The sequence below is a fragment of the Apteryx rowi genome, unplaced genomic scaffold (genome assembly GCF_003343035.1).
Source record: "Apteryx rowi isolate R43461 unplaced genomic scaffold, aptRow1 scaffold_97, whole genome shotgun sequence".
NCBI classification, from domain to species: Eukaryota; Metazoa; Chordata; class Aves; order Apterygiformes; family Apterygidae; genus Apteryx; species Apteryx rowi.
Window position 1 is genome coordinate 1,714,254 of NW_020451282.1, and position 18,658 is coordinate 1,732,911.

The following is an 18,658-nucleotide window of genomic DNA, read 5'->3' on the forward strand; positions in this document are numbered from 1 at the left end:
TATGTAGGGAGCGTAGGTCCCTAACAAAAGCATCTAGGTTAGTTTTCTGAAAATGAGCAGTTTGACTACCTCCTGCACAGTACCTAAAAGTGCTGAGGAGGTGCCTGCTTGACTCAGATTGGTCTAACCATAGTGTTAAATGGTTGGGTGTAAACTTGCTCTCCATTGTACTTTTTGCTGGAGTCAGGACTTCACGTGCAGTGTGTATCTCCCACAAACCCTTTTGTCTTTGCAAGAGCAAATCCAAGATGATAGTCATGTGACAGGGAGGGGCATGATTAGGGTTATTTTATACAAAATAAATATCAGTATTTGCAAGGCCTCCTTTCTTATTTTAGTCAAATTCTAGGTATAATTTCCCTTTTGTTATATTTATAGGTTCTGACAGTTACTTTCTGAATGGCAGCTAGTATCATCATCCAGTATTTATGCCATACTTGCTTCCAACAAGCAGGCAGAAATTTCAGAATTAAAATGGACTTTCTGCATAGAAATTGGTAATAGACTTCAGGAAGGTCCACCCGGACCAGCTGGAAGGACTGGATCCTTATTGTGGGATACTGCCTGTACCACAGGTTTCAGCTCTGTACCAGGCCATGCATGTCCATAAGGAAAATGTTGCTGCTCTTGAGGCAGCAGATCCTGGCTTATTTGGTGTTGCTGCTGGCGTGCTCATCCTCCAAACTGGAAAGGAGAAATGGTTTGGTGTACAGCCTTGAAAAGTTGATGGTGCCAGTTTTAAGGAAAGGAGGTGGTATCCTGAAGTTGGAAGGATTTGTGCTTGGGACAGAAGGCACAAGGACAAGAGTGGGCAAAAGGCAGCAGTTGGCTGAAGAGGATAGGGCAGGCAGCCTGTGAGCTGAAATATGGCCTGTGGCTGGCAGGAGGTTCACAGAGGTCAAATGAGGAAGATGAAGCATGCAGGGAGGAAGTTGCTATGAGGCTCTGATTAAAACCTAGTTATTCTGGTCTATTGGACAGCCTTCTAGCAGTTATGAACTTATAAACTTCTGACTTCAGAATTTTGGGGATTGTTTAAAGTATTTGCTAACAGTTCTCTGTTACACTCATGCATTTTGGGTGCTACTGGGTTCTCTTGAGAGCTAGCGCCTAAAAGGCTTGTCTCTGAACTTACACTCTCTAGACTGTGCTTCAAAGGACTCTGCAACACTATGGCTTTATAAATCTGGGGGTGTGGAAATTTAAGCAGAGGCAGAGGGAGATCAGGGTCCTCATTCCTGCTCCAAGACTCTTTCCTGCTGTTTTTTATGTTTAAAAAGCTCTTGAATAAAATACAGAGACAATAACTGAAGCGAGAACTGGAATCCCGAGCTGATCATTGGTCTAAAGCTCATGCCCTTTTCTGCTCCTTTACTCTGACCTAAGGTGTCTTGACAAAATTAACACTGGAAAGTGTTAAGCCTTTTCAAAGGCCAAGTTGTAGAAACCCCACAGTGAGAAAAAAATTCAGGGGTATATCTCTTGCTCTGAATCATCTACCTGTAGCCCAAAGATACGCATCTACACCTTTGAGATGGATAAGATGCAAACCCTTACTCCAGTGACTTATAATAGCTAGATCTAGTAGTTTTAGCTCAACCTACCGTCTCTCATGAATCCCATTTTGAGGCTCTTCAGCCACTTCAGATGATGCTGAGGGAAATTATGTGCCTAATTCAAGGATACTGATACTCTTCAGAGAGTCAGAGATCTGTGAGTTGGGTAACTGAATATACCGGTGTTATCCTGAGTAAAGCCTTTGTGGCTCTCAAGGATGCTCTGATGGTGAGAGGAAGCCTTTCCCAGACTAGGGAATCAAACCGATAAAGCACAAAGCTTATGCTCAGTCACCAGAGACTAAACTGCTTGTCTCTTCCTGCTGTTTCTGCCATAGAACACAGCAGAGGAGGTTACCGCATAGTTACAAGATGTGCTGGGATGCTGGAGCTAACCTGGTATGTGCTATACGGTGCAGACATTCATGGATTTGTATCCTAGCTGTTGGGCCAGGTTCTTTGTTGATGTGCACTGTGCAGGCTGCTAAGACACCCTTGTATTTCTTGAACTGTAGTTCCACTGCCTTAAGTAAAAGAGTATTTGCTTCTAGGGCCAAGTAGCAAGGTTTTGTGTGGAATTGTTTTTGCAGTTAAAGAAAAATACTGATAAAATAAGCCATTGCTTTTCTTCTGAAAAGTGGCTGTGCTGATTGCATGGTTTGTGCCAGCGCTCCTCAATGTCATTTCAGTGTCAGTCTGTCAGGCACTGCCACAGTATTAGCTGATGCTCTAAATGCAGAAATAGCATTCCTAGCGTTGTTACATTGCTGCACATAAATACAGTATTCTATACAAATGTAAGGATTGTATATCTCCTTTTACTTTCCCACCTTCCCAAATGTGAAGATTTGATAATGTTTACATGTCGGTTTGAAGACAGTTCTGTTGTATATTGCTTCATTGATGAGGAAGTGAAGAATGTCATTCCATTGCTATCCCTCTTTTGCCCCCAGATCTTACTTTGTCCTGAAATTAGATGTTTATCACTGGATAGTAATTACAATCGGTATTTTACATAGTTCTGTACTTTTTCCAAAGTCATATAACCCTTTTACAGTAATAGCCAGGCGCTTGAAATTGAATTTACCCCAAGGAACCATATATCTAAGTTTCAATTACAACAACAACACAGACTATACAGGATTCCTGCAGGTTTGCACAAAAAACTGTAGTAATGCTGAGAACTGAACTTGTACTTTCGTGTTCAACTCCAGTGCCTAAACTACAGGACCATCCTTCTCTACTCTAAATTGGTTTTGCTGTAATGGTGGCTTTGGTACACAGCCATTTGCTTTCTATTCAAATTTTATACTTTGGTACTTATACTTTTTCAGAATACATGACTTTTGCAGCAAACAGCTCATAGTTTAGTGAATAGATACTAAAAATTTAAGGAACTTGCTAGTCTGTTCAGTTGAAAGAATTTTTTTTTAATATAAACCATTGTAACTGCATTTACTTTAAGCACTTGGGCGAAAGAACAAGCTTTATTTTACAGTGCAAGTGAGTAGTTTTTCATTTGCGTGTGTTTTCCTATTTCTGAGAATATGTTGCTTTTTCAAGGTGATAGGATAATATAGTGAATGAAAATAGCAGGTTTAGGGAAAATGCCATAACCTGCAAAGATTCCCTTTGTCCACCTTTCCTTTCGTGTGCAGTGAGGATGCAGAGGTTGTCTTCTGGCCCTAATTTTTTCATACTTTGTAATTTGTCTTTTAGCTACAAACTATGGCAAAAATTAAAAGCTTAATCAGAGTTATTTTATCTTTCTTTTTCCTAAGGTTTCCTTATCTGTAGCCATTCCTTTTTAATATGCAGGTATTTGGCAATTTCAGTAATATTTATTCAGGCTGACATTGAACGACTGTTGCTTTTGCTGCATATGACAGTATTGACTAGTACAAAAATTGTACCTTCACATTAGCGTGCAGTATGTGTCAATGCAAACCCATTTAAGCAGCTTGAAGTTTTTTCTCCTGCATCCCCTCCCTTAAATTTTTCATTGCCCATCTTGCCAGCAGAAGAGCTAAAATAATTACCTGCAGTCTCATTTTTCACTTTACAACATGCGGATCTTGCGTGGTTGGGCAGCGCGAGGCTGGCGGGGAGGGGCCTGCTCTGATGCAGCAGAGGCATATGACAGTGCTAGCAGCAACAGCAAGCAGAGAGCTTCTCCAGGCGGCTTTTGCTGCAGTACACTGATTGCCACTTTCCTAGCAGCCAGCAAGATCCCCAGCAGCAGACACTTGGAGGAGACTCTGCGTGGGCGCTTGTTTAAGGAGTACCTGACTAAACAATTGGGTTATTCTTTAACTGCGGGAGAAGTGCCTGTGTTCCCTTCACGCAAGCTCCCTATGGGGTTTTTGCATTTCTGATTTATTGGAGCTGTTTCTCCCTCCTTCTTTCCCCTGTTACTTCTTTTTTTCTTTCTTCCTTCCTTCCTTTTTTTTCTTTTTTTGTTTTTTTTTGACTGTTATTCACCCCCCAAATCTGTGCTGCATCACTAGCTCTCATTATGCTGTGCTCAGTAGCCCAGCGCGCTCCCCGCCTCTGCTAGGCAGTGGCAGCATGGATGGTGCTCTTGTGACGACCTCTGCCGATGCTATCAGTCCACTGCGGATAGGCATGCTGAGTAATCCTGCTGTAAATGGGCGAGGACACGGACACACGGAAAATTAACCACAGCTTTCTGCGAGACCACAACTATGTGACTGAAGGTAACAGAAATCCTCTCGTTATTCTCTTCTTACATTGCATATTCTATGGCAAAAATGCACTGTCATGTTTGGAGCGGTAGGTTGTTGCTGGTTTTTAATTTTTTAATAGAGAGACTTTAAAGGCATTTTTCTGTGTGACACAGCAACACAATCTGTTTGGATCTGCTAAAACCTAAAGGCATTTTGTCATGTTACCAAAATATATGAACCTATATAGAGGCTAAAGAAGGTCTTGCATTGTGATCAGTTTGTGCTAGGGAGGTGTGCAGCACCTGGCATTGAATGCACAGAAGCTGCAATGTGAGAGATTGGAAGCAGCTGATTACTTAAGAGATAAAAGATTTGGGAGCACTAAAGTAAGAGAAATGATCTGTAAAGTTAACTGTTTGCTGGTGTAATAAAGGTTATGCATCTCGTTTTGGTAATTGTAGCCTGAGCATCACAGAAATTGCTGAGTTGATTGTTCCCTTGAGAACCGCATACATTTAGAAGGAGTATGTATGCATAATCTTTTGAAATACTGCTGCCTGCTTTCCATCCTCCATGTATGTGCAAGGTAAAAGAGAAAAGAAAAGGTACCTTCATCTTTAGTCATTCAGTGGCTGGTAGTTCGTTACATAAAAAGGATTTTCCTGCAGGTGACACACATGCTGAGAGAATTTACCTTGAGACAAGTGAAATTGTTGGGTCAGGTACTGAGGAACTCCATATTTCATTGCCAGAAAGTTGGTCTAAGAGCAGGCCATTTTAAGACTGATTGTTTGAACAGGGAAAATATATTTGTAGATAGCTGATTTTCCAAATGCATTTGTGTGTGCAGAGTTTTAACAGCACTTTGCAGCAGCAGAAACAGTACTTCAATATAGGCTTATATAATAGGAACATACTTAACAACAGGGTCAACCAATACTACTTGAGACTCAGTCTCCAGATTGTGTCGTCATTTGATCAATGTGCAGTCACTTAATACTCCCATGCCGCATCCTGAAATGTGATCAGCTGATGCTCTCTTGATTATTGATGATTTGCATTTTTTTAGACTGTAGAGAACAGCAGGATGATTTAACCATACTGGGAGCACAAAGCAGATTTTTCAGAAGAAAAATTAAGAAAGCTCTGTACTGTCCCTGTTACCATTGGCTGGTGTAATTGTTCGGTAATCTTGCCTCTAGGACATTCTTTGCATCCTGGTTCATGTTTCTGTGCATTTTTTATTTCTTTTGAAATTTTGGTTCATGTTTTTTGTCTGAATGATGCTTTGTTTTGGTTTTATTTTGAGATGCAGTCACTTGTAATCGTATTTGAAGAAACTTTTTCTTAAATTTGAGATTTATAAATTTATGCCTTAGTTTCTGCAAAATGCACTGCATAATTACTGCAGTGTATTTGCTATGTGTTAAGATTCTGATGTATATTTAATGTGCATGTGTGGCTATGTTAAAATTCGGACTTTGAAGTCTGCCAATTTGGTAACTTGAGGAAAATAATCCCTTGTGAATTTTGTAAATCAATCTACTTCTGCTTTATATGTTATCGAGGTGGGGGGTTAAAAATTAGGTGGAGGTATGCAGTGTTGTTGGGCACACTGCTGACTCAATTGTTAGATTTTCCTAACGTTTTATCTTCACTTGATGTTTGGATTAGAAGGAATGAATATTCTTCTATGATTGTTTCCACATGGAGTGGATTGTCTGAAATGGGTCAGAATAAAGCTTGAATAACAATATGAGCCTCTATTATATTTCCCCTATGATCAGGAGTCATTATGAAATATGTTGTCATCTGATCTGTTGAGGTAGATTGGAGTATAGGAAACCTTCAGTAGCAAAGTGTTACTTCTTCAGCCCTGACTAGTGCAATATTTCTTGGGAATCCTCAGTTTGTCAGCTGTAATTAAATTCTTCACTTCTGTTTTATCTGAGATTGCCATACCTTTTAAAAGAACATAAAAATCAAGACAGACTGGACTTAATTATTTGTGAAAATCTTCAAGGGACAGCTTCAGGTATCCAGCTCAAAGAAAACCATAACAAATTTTAATTTCTCATTGATATATTTTGTTTAAAATGCACAATGCATATGTAAGCTGGTGCTTAAAATGTGCTTTATTCATTTTGTTTTTTTCATTTTTTTAATTGAAAGATTTTTCTTCATGAAACAGTCTGTAACATTTTTCAGTTATAAAGGCCTTAAGAAACAACAGTCCTCCCATTTGATCCTATCGTATGTTAAGACTGTGCATATGATAGTAATGTACATGTGGAAACCCAGTGATTCTGGGTTACAGGCAGTAATGGATTTTTTTGTTATATTGGAAGATAATTTTGTTGGGGCCAATCCCAAGTCTGTCTTTCAGCTTTTTGGCTTTTATAATCCACTGTTTAAAACAAAGAAATACTTTATGTTGTATTACATGTATAAGAAAAGCTACTGGTTTGTTGCTCTCTGTGAATAACTAACTACCTTTTTCCCTTCAGTTTCCAGAGTTTTAAAATCTTGGTAAGGGGTGTCTTCCATCCTTGCTGCTCCATGTAGCGCAATGAATTCATTTGCAAAAGGTGGCATTTCTGTATGCGCTTTGTTTCTCTTCTGTTCTCTGAGGAATAAAGCCAACAATAATCAAGAATATATGGGTTAGTTATTGCTTCATTTCTTCTCTCCCTCCTTTACTTATTCAGTGATTAAAAAAAATTAAAAATCAGGTGATGTATGAATTCACAGGCTATAGGAAAACTGTGAGCCAAGTCCGATTTGCTCTGCTCTTGCTAGTGGGCCTAGCCCATTCCTAATGGGACTGCTTGCTTGAGCAAAGTGGAATTTCATACCTCTGCCATGTAAGGCGTTCTTTTGTTGCATTAGGGTTATCTGTACTAAACATGGCTTACCTTTGCTTCTGGATCTCAAATAGTTTTTCTGAATCTCAAAAGTTCCTTAGTTTGATTGTTGATGTTCTTATACTGATTCTGGTAACAGGCATTGTAGAAATATGTAAAACAAAAGTGACAACCTGGACTTGATTCTACTGTTACATATGCTTATCTCCAATAAAATGAATGGAGTTAAGACAAGCAGGACTTGAATAATTATTCCATTTCTAGTCTTAAAAGTATGTTATAGCTACATGCTGAAAAAAGGGAACTTAATTTCAGCAGCAATATACAGTAAACTTTCCAGTGGTCATTTTCAAGAGTGGTTTTTGAAAGTAACTGCTTTAATTGGAGTTCTGTACCAGCTTTCGTGGGGAAAACAAAAGAGACCTGATGATACATTTAAAGAAAGCAAGAAGAAAGACCTGAGGCCTAGAAAAATATGACCTATGAGAAAAGATTGAATTTTCTAATGTAAAGATAGTGAAACACAGGGATGGTTAGATTGCCTGTGGAGCTTGTGGAGTTTCACTGGAAGTCTTTAAGGGTAGGTTATATAGACGTTTGTAAGAAACGACTTAGGATAGCTGACTGTCTTTTGGGGCAGAGGGATGGACTAGATGACCTCTGAGATCTGTTCAGGCCTGTGATTCATTGCTGAGCTGTGTTTTATCTTTATTGCCTTTTGCACCCCAGCTGTGGGAACCAGCTGCCCAGGAGGTGTTGTGTCAGTAAAATGTATTATTTCAACAACACCTTTAGAAGAACAGAGAAGAGTAGGAGAGGCACAGTGTGACATGGGAAAGAAAAGGGGCTGGAGGGGAGAAACTAGAGCCTTTGTGGCATACCGACAAAATTTGTTAGGGAAGATAATGAATGGCATGGCAAGAAAAAATGGTGAGACTGTTGGGGAAGGCACAGGAGGGAAGAAGATTGTGTGCTTTCTGGGGCAGAGAATGACCTTCAGTCTGTGAGTTCCCTTGACATTTCATATGCTTAAGATTAACAGCAAAATTGACAGAACTACTGACATGCTTTGCTGTCTCGGGATCATGGGATAAGCAGAACAAGATGAGATTCAGAGTGGTGAGTTGTGAAGTATGGTCACTGCATTCCTGCAGAGGGAAAAAATTGTGGGGAACGACAATGCTGCTCCTCAGAGCAATTGTACTGTTAGTTCAGCTGCTTTATATTTTACAGATTGAATGACTGACAGAGAAATAATTAACAAAAAATCGCTATTCTCTTACAAAACTCTCTATGTTAAAGCCTGTGATACACCTCCATGAACCCAAATTTACCTGGATGGAGAATTGCTCCTCTGGCATTAAACGCTTGGCGAAGGTATTCTGCAAGTTGTATGCAGACAGGTCCAGCATATCGGTTCATCCCTGCCTTTCTATGGATTGTTACTGTTTTGGGAAGGAATAAAAAGTTGTGGGTACTCTGTTTCTAGTGATCCCTGTGCTTCCTGTGGGCTGTGCCTGCAAGTGCAAGTGAAGCTAGTGTAGTTGCACAGGTGCAGTGGGGCAGAAGCTGCCCTTTACTATCTCGTCATTTATATAGGCGAATGGTGCAGATTGGTTCCATATGGCTTAGCTTCTATTAAAAAGTTAATCATGTTAATGGTGTATTAACCTCCTCAAATGTGATATTTGAAGAATAATGAGAATTACCAGTGCAGTGTAAAGCATATTGAATCATAACCATGTAAAACATTTATTATACAGGATGGAAAAAATCTTTTTTTTTTTTTCCCGTAATAATATTAAAGTCCCCACAGATAATGAAAACAGAATTTGGGGGCTTTTTGTCCCTTAACCAAGCTAATTAGTATATCTGTTCTTCTTTAATTGAAGTTAAGAGAAATTATCCAATCTCATCTGCTAAGAAGAAATTTATTTTTGAACTTGACTTTCATAAATAAGTCAAATATAATTTGAATAAGAGATGACTACCTGAGAATTTTAGATGAATACAGAGAACAGGAACTGCTTTACTGCACTTACCTCTGAGAATGACTGGTAACAGCGTTATTAAAAAAAAGTACAAAAAGTAACTCTTCTTGAGGTCAGGGTGTGTTTTCTTTTAACAACATTAATTCAAGAATTATATTGTGAATATTGAGGGCTTATATCTTTTTAAAAAACTCACTTAAAAACAGTTTTATAACAGCACTAGAAATTATTGCTCATTCTACTCACTTGAGGTTTATTTTTATTTTTTTTTCTCAAGTCAAATTTAAACAGAGGTAAACCTTGTTAAAGCATAACTTTGCCCCTTGTTAAACAGAATATAGTTAGGCCTCTGTGTGCAGGGAATCAGTTCTTCTTTTGTTCATAATGCTATTCAGATGAATGTTTTGGTAGCCTTGAAGATTTGGATTAATAAGGGTTTATTCCATTGACGTGCATTGACATTGCTGACTTTATAATCTTTAATGATAGGGCTTAGTTAGGCGAAGCAATGGAGGCAGGGCTAGAGCACAGCTGTTGTGCTGGCTTGCACTGAAGCCCAAACCCCGGCTCACCCGCTCAAGCCTGGCGCTGGGTGCATGGTTCAGCACGTAGGAAAATCAGACATTGGTACTGAAGCTCGGATCTGTCTAGCATAGACATTAAGGCTACATCCAGTACAAGGGACGTGGCGCAGTGATTCGTTCAGGCAATCCTAAGTGAATTACTCTGTCAGCAGTGCTTCTCACTCTACTGTTTACATGTTCAAAGTACTTTGCAGAAATAATTTTGATACCACATCTGTTAGGCGCTGCTAATATCATCTCTGTTTTACCTACCAACCTCCTCTATGTTTTATCTGTTCAATCTGCCAAATCTGCCTTCTGAGGAAATCATAATCAGGAGTAGTACTAGTCCCGAGTCTAGACGGAGATTTTGGAGTTTCTTACTGCTGTTGGCATTCCTCTAGAGCAGGGACATGCTGTGATAAGTTGTTTCTGCCTCTGCCTGCGGAAGACCTGCCTGCTCAAGGCAGGGGTTAGTTTAGCAGCTGACTGTTAGACCCTCACAGGAGAGCGCCGCGGGCCGGCCTGGGCTGTAGCGCATGCGTGAAGGTGTGGGGTTACTCGCTTGGAGCTCAGGTCATGCCTCAGAATGAGAACTGCTCACCAGGGTCACATGGACCCTGTAACACATTACCAAGTGTGACTGAGCTGGGTTGCAGCACTTCCCTTTTGCAAAGGCATAAATATGCAATGCCGGAGAGCTGAGTGAGGTGAGTTGCCTTCAGGGACCGATTATTCACTTCTTTGAGGCTATGGCAAATGTAGTTCTCTTGCATGCGTATATAGTCAATAGATGATCTCCCACTCTATAAATAAATAAAAGTATACATGGTTGTTGTGCAATGTTAGAGGTCCTGGAGAAGTGAATGAGATATATTAACAGAAGAACTGTCCAGAACATTAGGCAAGTGATAAACAAATTAAGCTTGTTCCCCAGCAGTGAATCCACAGAAGTGCAGAAGAACCTGGCTGTGCTAAGGAAGGGCTTTTCTCAGGTGCCAACAGGTGTCTGAGTGGTGCAAAAAACATGTTTGCTTCAGCAATTTAGGCTGTATGCAATTTATTCATAATTATTTATAGTGTTAAATATAAATATAGATATTATTAATAGAAATGTTTATAGTCTATTTAACTATGTAATTACTATGTGTAATATTCTAACTACATATAAACCTTGAAAACTGAAGTTCAGGAGGTCAGCAGTACGTTGCATGTATAAGATAAAATGCAGGCATAAAACTTTGATCTGTTCAAGCTCTCTGTCTATGCCAGATTTCTTCCTAATTGGAACTGACAATTCAAAAGCATTGAATAATGTAAAACTAAACAACACAGTGCAGGTAGAGTTAAGTGTCATTGTTCACTGCAGGAGCAGTTTATTTAGCGTATGCATCATTATTGAAAGAAAGCTGTACCTTGCAATGTATTTTGTTTTCTACATAGATCTCAGACACTTCAGCAGTGTATCATATATTTAAATGGTGAGTTTAGAGAATAATAGATGTGGTTCTTGCATCACTTTAAAATGTGAAACATGATACAATAACACTGAATATTTTATAATAGGAAAAGAACTGAGTATCTTTATTACAGCCATAAAAAGGTGATCAATCATTACTGCTTATGTTGTGTTACTACATCATTACTAGTTTCTGGCTCTTTGAGACTTCCCTTCCACAGTTTATTTTCCCCAGCTTAGTAAAGAGAGCACATGCTCAGAGAAGGCAAGGTATTTACTGGCTGATGTCAGTGCAATCATTTTGACCAAGAAAAGGATGATAGAATAGGCTTAAAGAAAAGAATCTTAAGAAATGAGGAAAAAATGATCATGAGGATTTTTATTTTTAAATGAAAATGGATTTTAAATGCACTACTTCTAGCCATATTGAGGCACTTTCTTGATCAACTGTTCTGTAATTCTTAGGATAACTCAGAACATTGCTTTAGTAATGAACGTGTAATCTACATTGTTGATTCCAGGTGAAAGTTCTGCAGTTCTTTACCAATAATAATAAAAAAACACATAGCAAAGCAGCCCTATTTATGGTAAGAGAGTTCCTTTTCTTGGGAATTTTTCTTTGCTTATAAGCTACTATACATATTATTTTTGTTTCTTAAGCACAAACAAGAACAAACCATTTTTGGCTAGTGTAAATAAAGCTAATAAAAGTGTACTTCAAGAGACAGTTCAAAAAAAATCATTTGACATAACATGTCACACAGTTCATTGACTTTTGTGAATTTATTAATCTGACGGGTTTGGAATCTGTATTGTTAAATATAGCATTGCTTTTCCTTTCATATTTAACTGATTCATTTGTAGGAAAGGAAAGGATGGAAACATCTGTGTGTCATATAAAAATATGTTTTTTAGCTGTGTGAACTACGAAGACTGGACTTGGATATATCTCTGGATCTTGAAAGTGTACTTGACTTTTAGGTTCTGCCCTTCTTCATCCGATCACCACTATCCCTACAAAGCAAATGCTATGGACAGTTGGTACATAATTGGTTCTCTGTTTTTTTGGAGGTATTACACTCTGCCCTTGAGCTTAGCTCCTTTCCTTGAACATTTCTTCCCTGAATACCGCCAGTGTCACAGAGTAGATAGCTCTCCAGGGGAGAGGAAGGGGCAGTGGCAGCTGGTGGAACAAGGGAGTAGATGTGTCCTGTGCTCTTTCTGCCATCACTTGGTCAGAGAGGCCTTGCAGGTTGCCCTGGGGACAAGAAAGGGTGAAGGCAGAGGCACAGTGGGCTGGTCAGCACAGACCAGAACTGGCCACCAAGGTAGCCCACAAGACTGTTGTCATGATTGTTGCGGAGGAGTGATGCACTTCACTCGTAAGAGAGAAGCAGCAATATGTTTTATCGATATAAGACAGGGATTTAGCAAAGTTCAATGGTAAATAAGACAACGGTTTAACAAGATTCGATGGCAAGGTACACTTGGTTATTTACTGCGTAGAGGACAGGGTCAGACAAAATCGTCAAGGAGACCCTCCCGTTGAGTCGTGAGGTCCAGAGTGGACCCCGTTGCTTTCCAAACTCCTCCTCAGAGGAGTCTGGGTGCAGCTGGATCCAGTCTTAGTCCCAGACTTGATCAACGGTTATTGTCTAAAGGATTACGTGCACAATCAATCAGAGATACAACTTAGCAAAGTTTGCAAAGTTTCAGCATGCTATTAGTCGCTTACCGAGGATCTGTCACGGGCAAGGAATCTCTCGACCTGGAGGAGTAACCTTGAGAAGCGTCCCTGCTCAGTGGGAGATCCTGGCATGCAGCCCGCTGCCGTGCAGGAGAGCTCAATGGGCTCTGGGCTGCCCCCTATTTATGGGGCAAGATGATTGACTCATAGTCATATTTGCATGCCAGCCGTATATTGGTTGGCGCACGCTCAGTTAGCCCTTGGCTATTGCGCTGTTATCTGTCTCTCCAGGTTCCGCTTTTTCACCAAACTTGTATATACAATATGATTATAAGTAATAGACATAATGTTAGAGTTAGTAAAATCACAACTGGATGACACATGAGATTAAAAATTCCCATTGCTGTCAGTGACCATCCAAGAAGACTTTCCCACCAATTATGTTCTCCATCTGTTTTCACTCTTTCCAGAACATGGTGTATCTCTTCTGTATCATGATGAACAGTATTAGGGTTCTTTGTCCATTGTTTTGGATGCGTTTCAGCAGTTGACACAGGTCATTGTGTTGTAGTGTTTTTTCACCAATATAAGATTCATTCCGATGGTGGTAGGCAATAAATCTCGATTTAATGTATAGTTAGATTGTAACAATTGATGAGACGTAATAGGAGCTGAATAATTACAGTTGCATCCCATAATTTCAGTAAAGTTACAAACACAAATATTTGAACGATTGCTTGTATCTACAGTAATGTTATCTCCAAGTATAAAATCACAAAGGGTTCTCATGCAAACACATCCTTTTCCAAGATACACAAGTACATTTTCAGGGGTTTCATCGGGATGTATTTCAAAATGACAAACATTTTGTTCAGCGTCAAGACAAATGTCTTGGGCTTTGATGGTATTGCTCTCACAAATAAATCCTTGTTGTTCGCATACAACACATGCATTAACATCAACGGTTTGCCATTTGTTTCCGTTTTGTTGGGCCCATACTCTGTATTCTAACAGATAGAGTATAGTTCCATTGTGATTTAATCCCAGTGCAATGATTGTGTATATGGTGTATACTGAAGTATTGTGTATTGTTAAGACAAAAGCTGTGGCCTTATTGTTGATGGGTTCATAAGTAAAACTGACTAAATACCACCAAGATTGGAATTCCTTTTCAGATTTAGTTGCATTATCCCAAATTACCTTTCAAATCTCAGTGGGTAAGGTGCCCTCTTCTTCTCTTGTAATTGCTGTTGCCATAGATTGCATCCACAGTTGAGCTTGGATGCAACTAAGAACTAGAGAAACATTATCTTGGGCTACACCAAGTGTGTCCACAATTAATTGGTGGTCTCTTTCATTAATTTTTTCCCATTGAGGCAATATATCAGATAAGAGCCATTGGTTAGTTCCCAGTGCTAACAGAGAAAATCTCAATGGATGTTCTAATTTGTACAAATCACTTGTTGTTGTGCTTAGTTTATTTATGAGCACTTCGGCATCTATACTATTTAAGACTCCTAATCCTGTCCCTGTGATACTGGTCACATCTTTCCTTGTTCGTTTTGGGGAGGTGAGGGTTCATCCATGTAGCCAAGTTGACCATCCCGCATAAGACGTGCTTAGGAATGGCAAGCATGTGAGCTTTACAGCAGAGATATTAATTGGCATTAATAATTCTACTTGCTTGAGTGACCAGGAAGGGTTGAATAGGACCCTTTGTTAGCCTACATATTTGATGGCATAGGGTCTGATTTCTGAAATCTGGGGGAACAGTACAGTTGCATTTGGTCCTGTAGGTGAAGGCATCCTGTATTGGGGGGGTGGTAGTAACGACGATGGGGTTTATCATCATTGTGCTGAGCTCAGTAATGCCTATTTTAAATTTGAATGATAGTCCCACGCTATGGTGGGCCCAGAGGCAAACTACAAAAACAGGCTGTACTAAGGTAAAATTGTACCAACAGTCCAGTCTCTCAGTGGCACAATTTTTCCTTTCTTTTCTTTTTGATTTGACTTCGGTCACAGAGATTTGAGTTGCCTTCTCATGGGTGGACCTATTGACCACCCGGCATCCTATCTTTATTTCTTGTCCTGTCTTTCCCAGGAGTTGGGGCAGTCGGTTAGTACTATCCCAGCTCCATTCATTTTCTAAGTATACTTCAGTTCCATGCATGACCACAGTTGAGAGGTTCAAGTCTTTATTAGAATTCAGTCCCATACTTCCAGTATACTTAACATGGGCATGGGACCATGGCCACTCTAGGGTTCTTTGACCACAGGTTAGGAGGAGCAACATTGTCAGGGTTTGGAATAGCAGCATGAACACAGCACCTCCGTCTGCCATCCTGTGGAGTGCTGTAAGAGAAAATAGAGGCTTGTTTCAGTGGGGTGATTCCAAACTGGTTACCCCATTAGAAGGAAGGAAAGATCCATCAAGCGCTAATTTTATGTTTAGTGCCGCTACTATTCGTAGCCTCCCAGGTGAACGGGCCACGGAGTCTAGTTAAAGTCATCGGCACAGTGCCAATAGATGGTAAGTCAACCATCACAGGTTGTTTCGGCTGTAGAGTTACGGGGTATTCCTCTTCTTTAGATGGTGGGTCTCCAAGCCTGCCTTTTGGAAAGAAGGCTCGGTTTCCCGTGGGTCCATATCGGTTACTCAGTTGATGGAGTACTTTGGGGAGCTGGGTATCCCAAAGGCCATCATATTGCTTAAGCCCTTTCTTGAGCAAACCATTAATCCTTTCTACCATCCAATTCGATTCAGGGTAATATGAGGTGTGAAATACCCACTGAATTCCTTCTTGTTTCACCCAGTCTTGTACTTCCTTACATGAGAAGTGGGAACTGTTATCACTTTGGATAACATCAGGGGTTGGCAAGTTAGAAGATCAAAATGATAGGCCTCTTATAGTATTCTTTCCATTTGCCCTTTGACAGGCTGTGGCTATGCATAAGCCAGAAACCACTTCAGCCCCCGGTAACCAGAAGAGGGTTTCAGGGGTCCAGTATAGTTGATCTGCCAGGCTGACCACAGGGTTTCCCTTTACTAATGTGAAGGGGTGGGGCCTTGGCAAGGTGGTCCGTCTGAAGTTTTAGTCGACACTGGGGGGCGCTCAGTGAGGATTGTCTTGCACATTTTCCTGCTTAGGGGCCATCCTTTGAGACACAAAGTAGAGCGCTTCCCTACCTGTATGACCCAGAGTCTGATGTAGCCATTCTCCCAGCCGATACCATTCAGTACTTAACATGACTGTTCTTATTTTAGTCAATCCATCCACCTTTTGGTTCCACTTCATGGTGGGTTGACTATTCTTGGCATGAGCTTTCACCCATCCCATGTTGAATGGTGTTTTCCAGGCTATATTTAGTAATAATTGCCAATCTTGGTTTCTCCAAACTGGAGATCTATTTATTTCCCAATTCAAGGTTTCCCATTGACAGAGCCATTGTGTGGCAGTGGCCCACACAGCATAAAAATCTACATATATGGTTTTTGCTCCATTCTGTGCTGCCAAAACTACTGCTCTTAATTCTCCTACTTGTGCACTACCTTCACCTTCCTCAGTGACTTGCCTGCCAGTGGTAATGTCTAGGGCTACGGCTTTGTATTGCCATTTGCTGCTGCCTCTTTTTGCTGATGCATCTGTGAACCAGATACCTTCGGTTGGTGTTCCCTCAGTCAGAGGGGGAGCATTCAAAATTGGAAAAGGTTTGAAAGGTTCTTGTAAGGTGAGGGGATCAGTGTTTACGGGCATCTGTAATTTGGAAACCTTAGTCTGTCCTTCAATTAATTGAGTATTTTCTGCAACTCCTGTTAAGTAGGTATACCATTTTCTGATAGTGGGTTTTTGTGCAACTCCTTCTGGGGGAGCAGTCCTTTTTAGGACTGCTTCTAGCAAATTGAATGGTTCTCTGGTTTGCACAGGCTGTCCCTGGTGTATTTTCTCAACTTGTTTAACTGCTTGGACTAAAGATAAAAGTTCTTTTTCCCATTCAGAATATCTTTGTTCTGTTTTCTTAAATGCGGTTGAACTAAATAATAAAGGTCTTTTTGGTCCATCGGGGCCAGTTTGGAACAGGTTACAGTAAGTAGCATGCTCAGCAAAACCCCATTCGGCTATAATAGGGTCACGGGGGTGTACTGGTCCCAATGACTGATATATTTTTAATTCTTCAGTTAGAGTTTTGACCGCCTCTTGGTGTTCTAATTTCCACTCCCAAGGTTTGCCTTTCTGTAAGAGCGAATATAATGGACGAGCAATAATAGAAAATCCAGGTACACGCTTCCTCCAATATCCTAAGGTTCCCATTAACTGTTGTAACTCCTTCCTTGATTGGGGCATTTGCAGCTCTTGGATTTTTCTTAAAGTGTCTGGAGGAATCACTGCGCTGCCTGCTATCACCAAGTACCTAAAATTTTTACTTCTTTACTTGGTGCCTGACATTTTTCAGGTGGAACCTCAACTTCTGCTTTTTGTAGTGCTGCCATACTGCTGCTGCTGCTTCCCCCACCTTCTTAGGTGAAGTTCCTTCGATCGGAATATCATCACTGTATTGGTACAGTTTCACATCTTGAGGGAGTGAGACAGTCTGTGAAAGTTCAGAAAGCATGGCATGAGGAATCATGGGTGAATGTTCATACCCCTGTGGGAGTCTGTTAAAGGTATATTGTATTCCCTCCCAAGTGAAAGCAAACTTCTCTTTATCCTCCTCCTGCAAGGGGACCATAAAGAACGTATCTTTCACATCTAGTGCCACCATCCATGGGTGTGCAGCTGCTTGTAATGTAGCTGTTAAGTTTGCAATATTTGGTACAGCAGCTGTTAATGGGGCTGTATTCGCATTCAGGTGCCTATAATCAGTTGTCAAACACCACTTCCCATCTGGTTTCTGAACTGGCCAGACAGGTGAGTTATGTGGGGAGTGGGTTCTGGAGATAATTTGTGTTTTCTCCAAATCAGCTATGACTTCAGAAATTCCATTTCGTGCCGCAGCAGAAATTGGATATTGCGGTACATTAGTCATTTTTGAATCGGGAGGTGCAGGGGCTGCGTGAAGTACACGCACTGTAGCCTCCCTGTTTCTACCGGCATTGGGGTTGATGTTTGAGCCGAAGGACCACACACTGCCATCTGGCAGGTGACAGGTTTGTCCATTTAAAACGTTGAAACCTAAAATATTTTCATTGTGATCTTTAACTGCAAAGCGAGTAGTTGACGACGTGCGCTTCTCGCCTGGGAGCCATAAGTTAACCTTGGCAGTTTGGCTCACAACCCTTGCTCCATTCACATTGGTAATTTTAACTCTTTGCCATCCGAGTTGCACACTCAGCTTCTCGGCATCTTGTTGTGTTAGTATTGCAATTTGTGCTCCCGTATGTATTAAAAACTTCACCAATTGTCTTTGAGGACCAACTGGAATCAAGATATATGGGCCATTATCACTTAGCCACCGATAGGCCTCCACTTGCTGGACAGGCAGACCCAATTGCCTCTCAGGCGTTACTCATTTTTTTGCTTCATGCCCTGCAATTCCTCCCTATGGGGGAGGAAGGGATTGTCTGTCTCTCTGGGTGCTGGCGCCAGAGGAGTCGAAGTACGCTCCCTCCTTTCACTGTTATCTCGTTTCTGGAATGCTTCCATCAGACTCAAGATAATGCCGGTAGGCTGACCGTGTATCGCGGCTCTGGAAATGCCTAGGGCTAAGGCTTTCCTCCACAATCCGTTTCTCCGATCTCGAGATTCTTTTCACGGGTCTTTTGGCTTATTTCCTTTTGGCCTAGTTTCTGTTCCCTGTGGGGGTGCCTGTGTCACTGGTCTCACCCTATGATCTCCTCCACGGGGCTTCA

At 40.7% G+C, this 18,658-nt stretch overlaps 1 protein-coding gene across 2 annotated transcripts in view; it reads left to right on the forward strand.

Moving 5' to 3' along the window:
* PPP2R2C (protein phosphatase 2 regulatory subunit Bgamma) overlaps positions 1-18,658 on the forward strand; it is a 208,568-nt gene that overhangs the window by 54,955 nt on the left and 134,955 nt on the right. Inside the window, exon 1 of one of the 2 annotated variants that reach the window (XM_026054832.1) lies at positions 4,179-4,273. The exons of the other annotated variant lie outside the window; for it this stretch is intronic. Within the exon in view, the coding sequence (XP_025910617.1) occupies positions 4,204-4,273 (70 nt within the window). The 5' untranslated portion in view covers positions 4,179-4,203. Of the gene's footprint in view, positions 1-4,178; positions 4,274-18,658 lie in introns of those variants that run through there. 2 annotated transcript variants of the gene reach the window in all.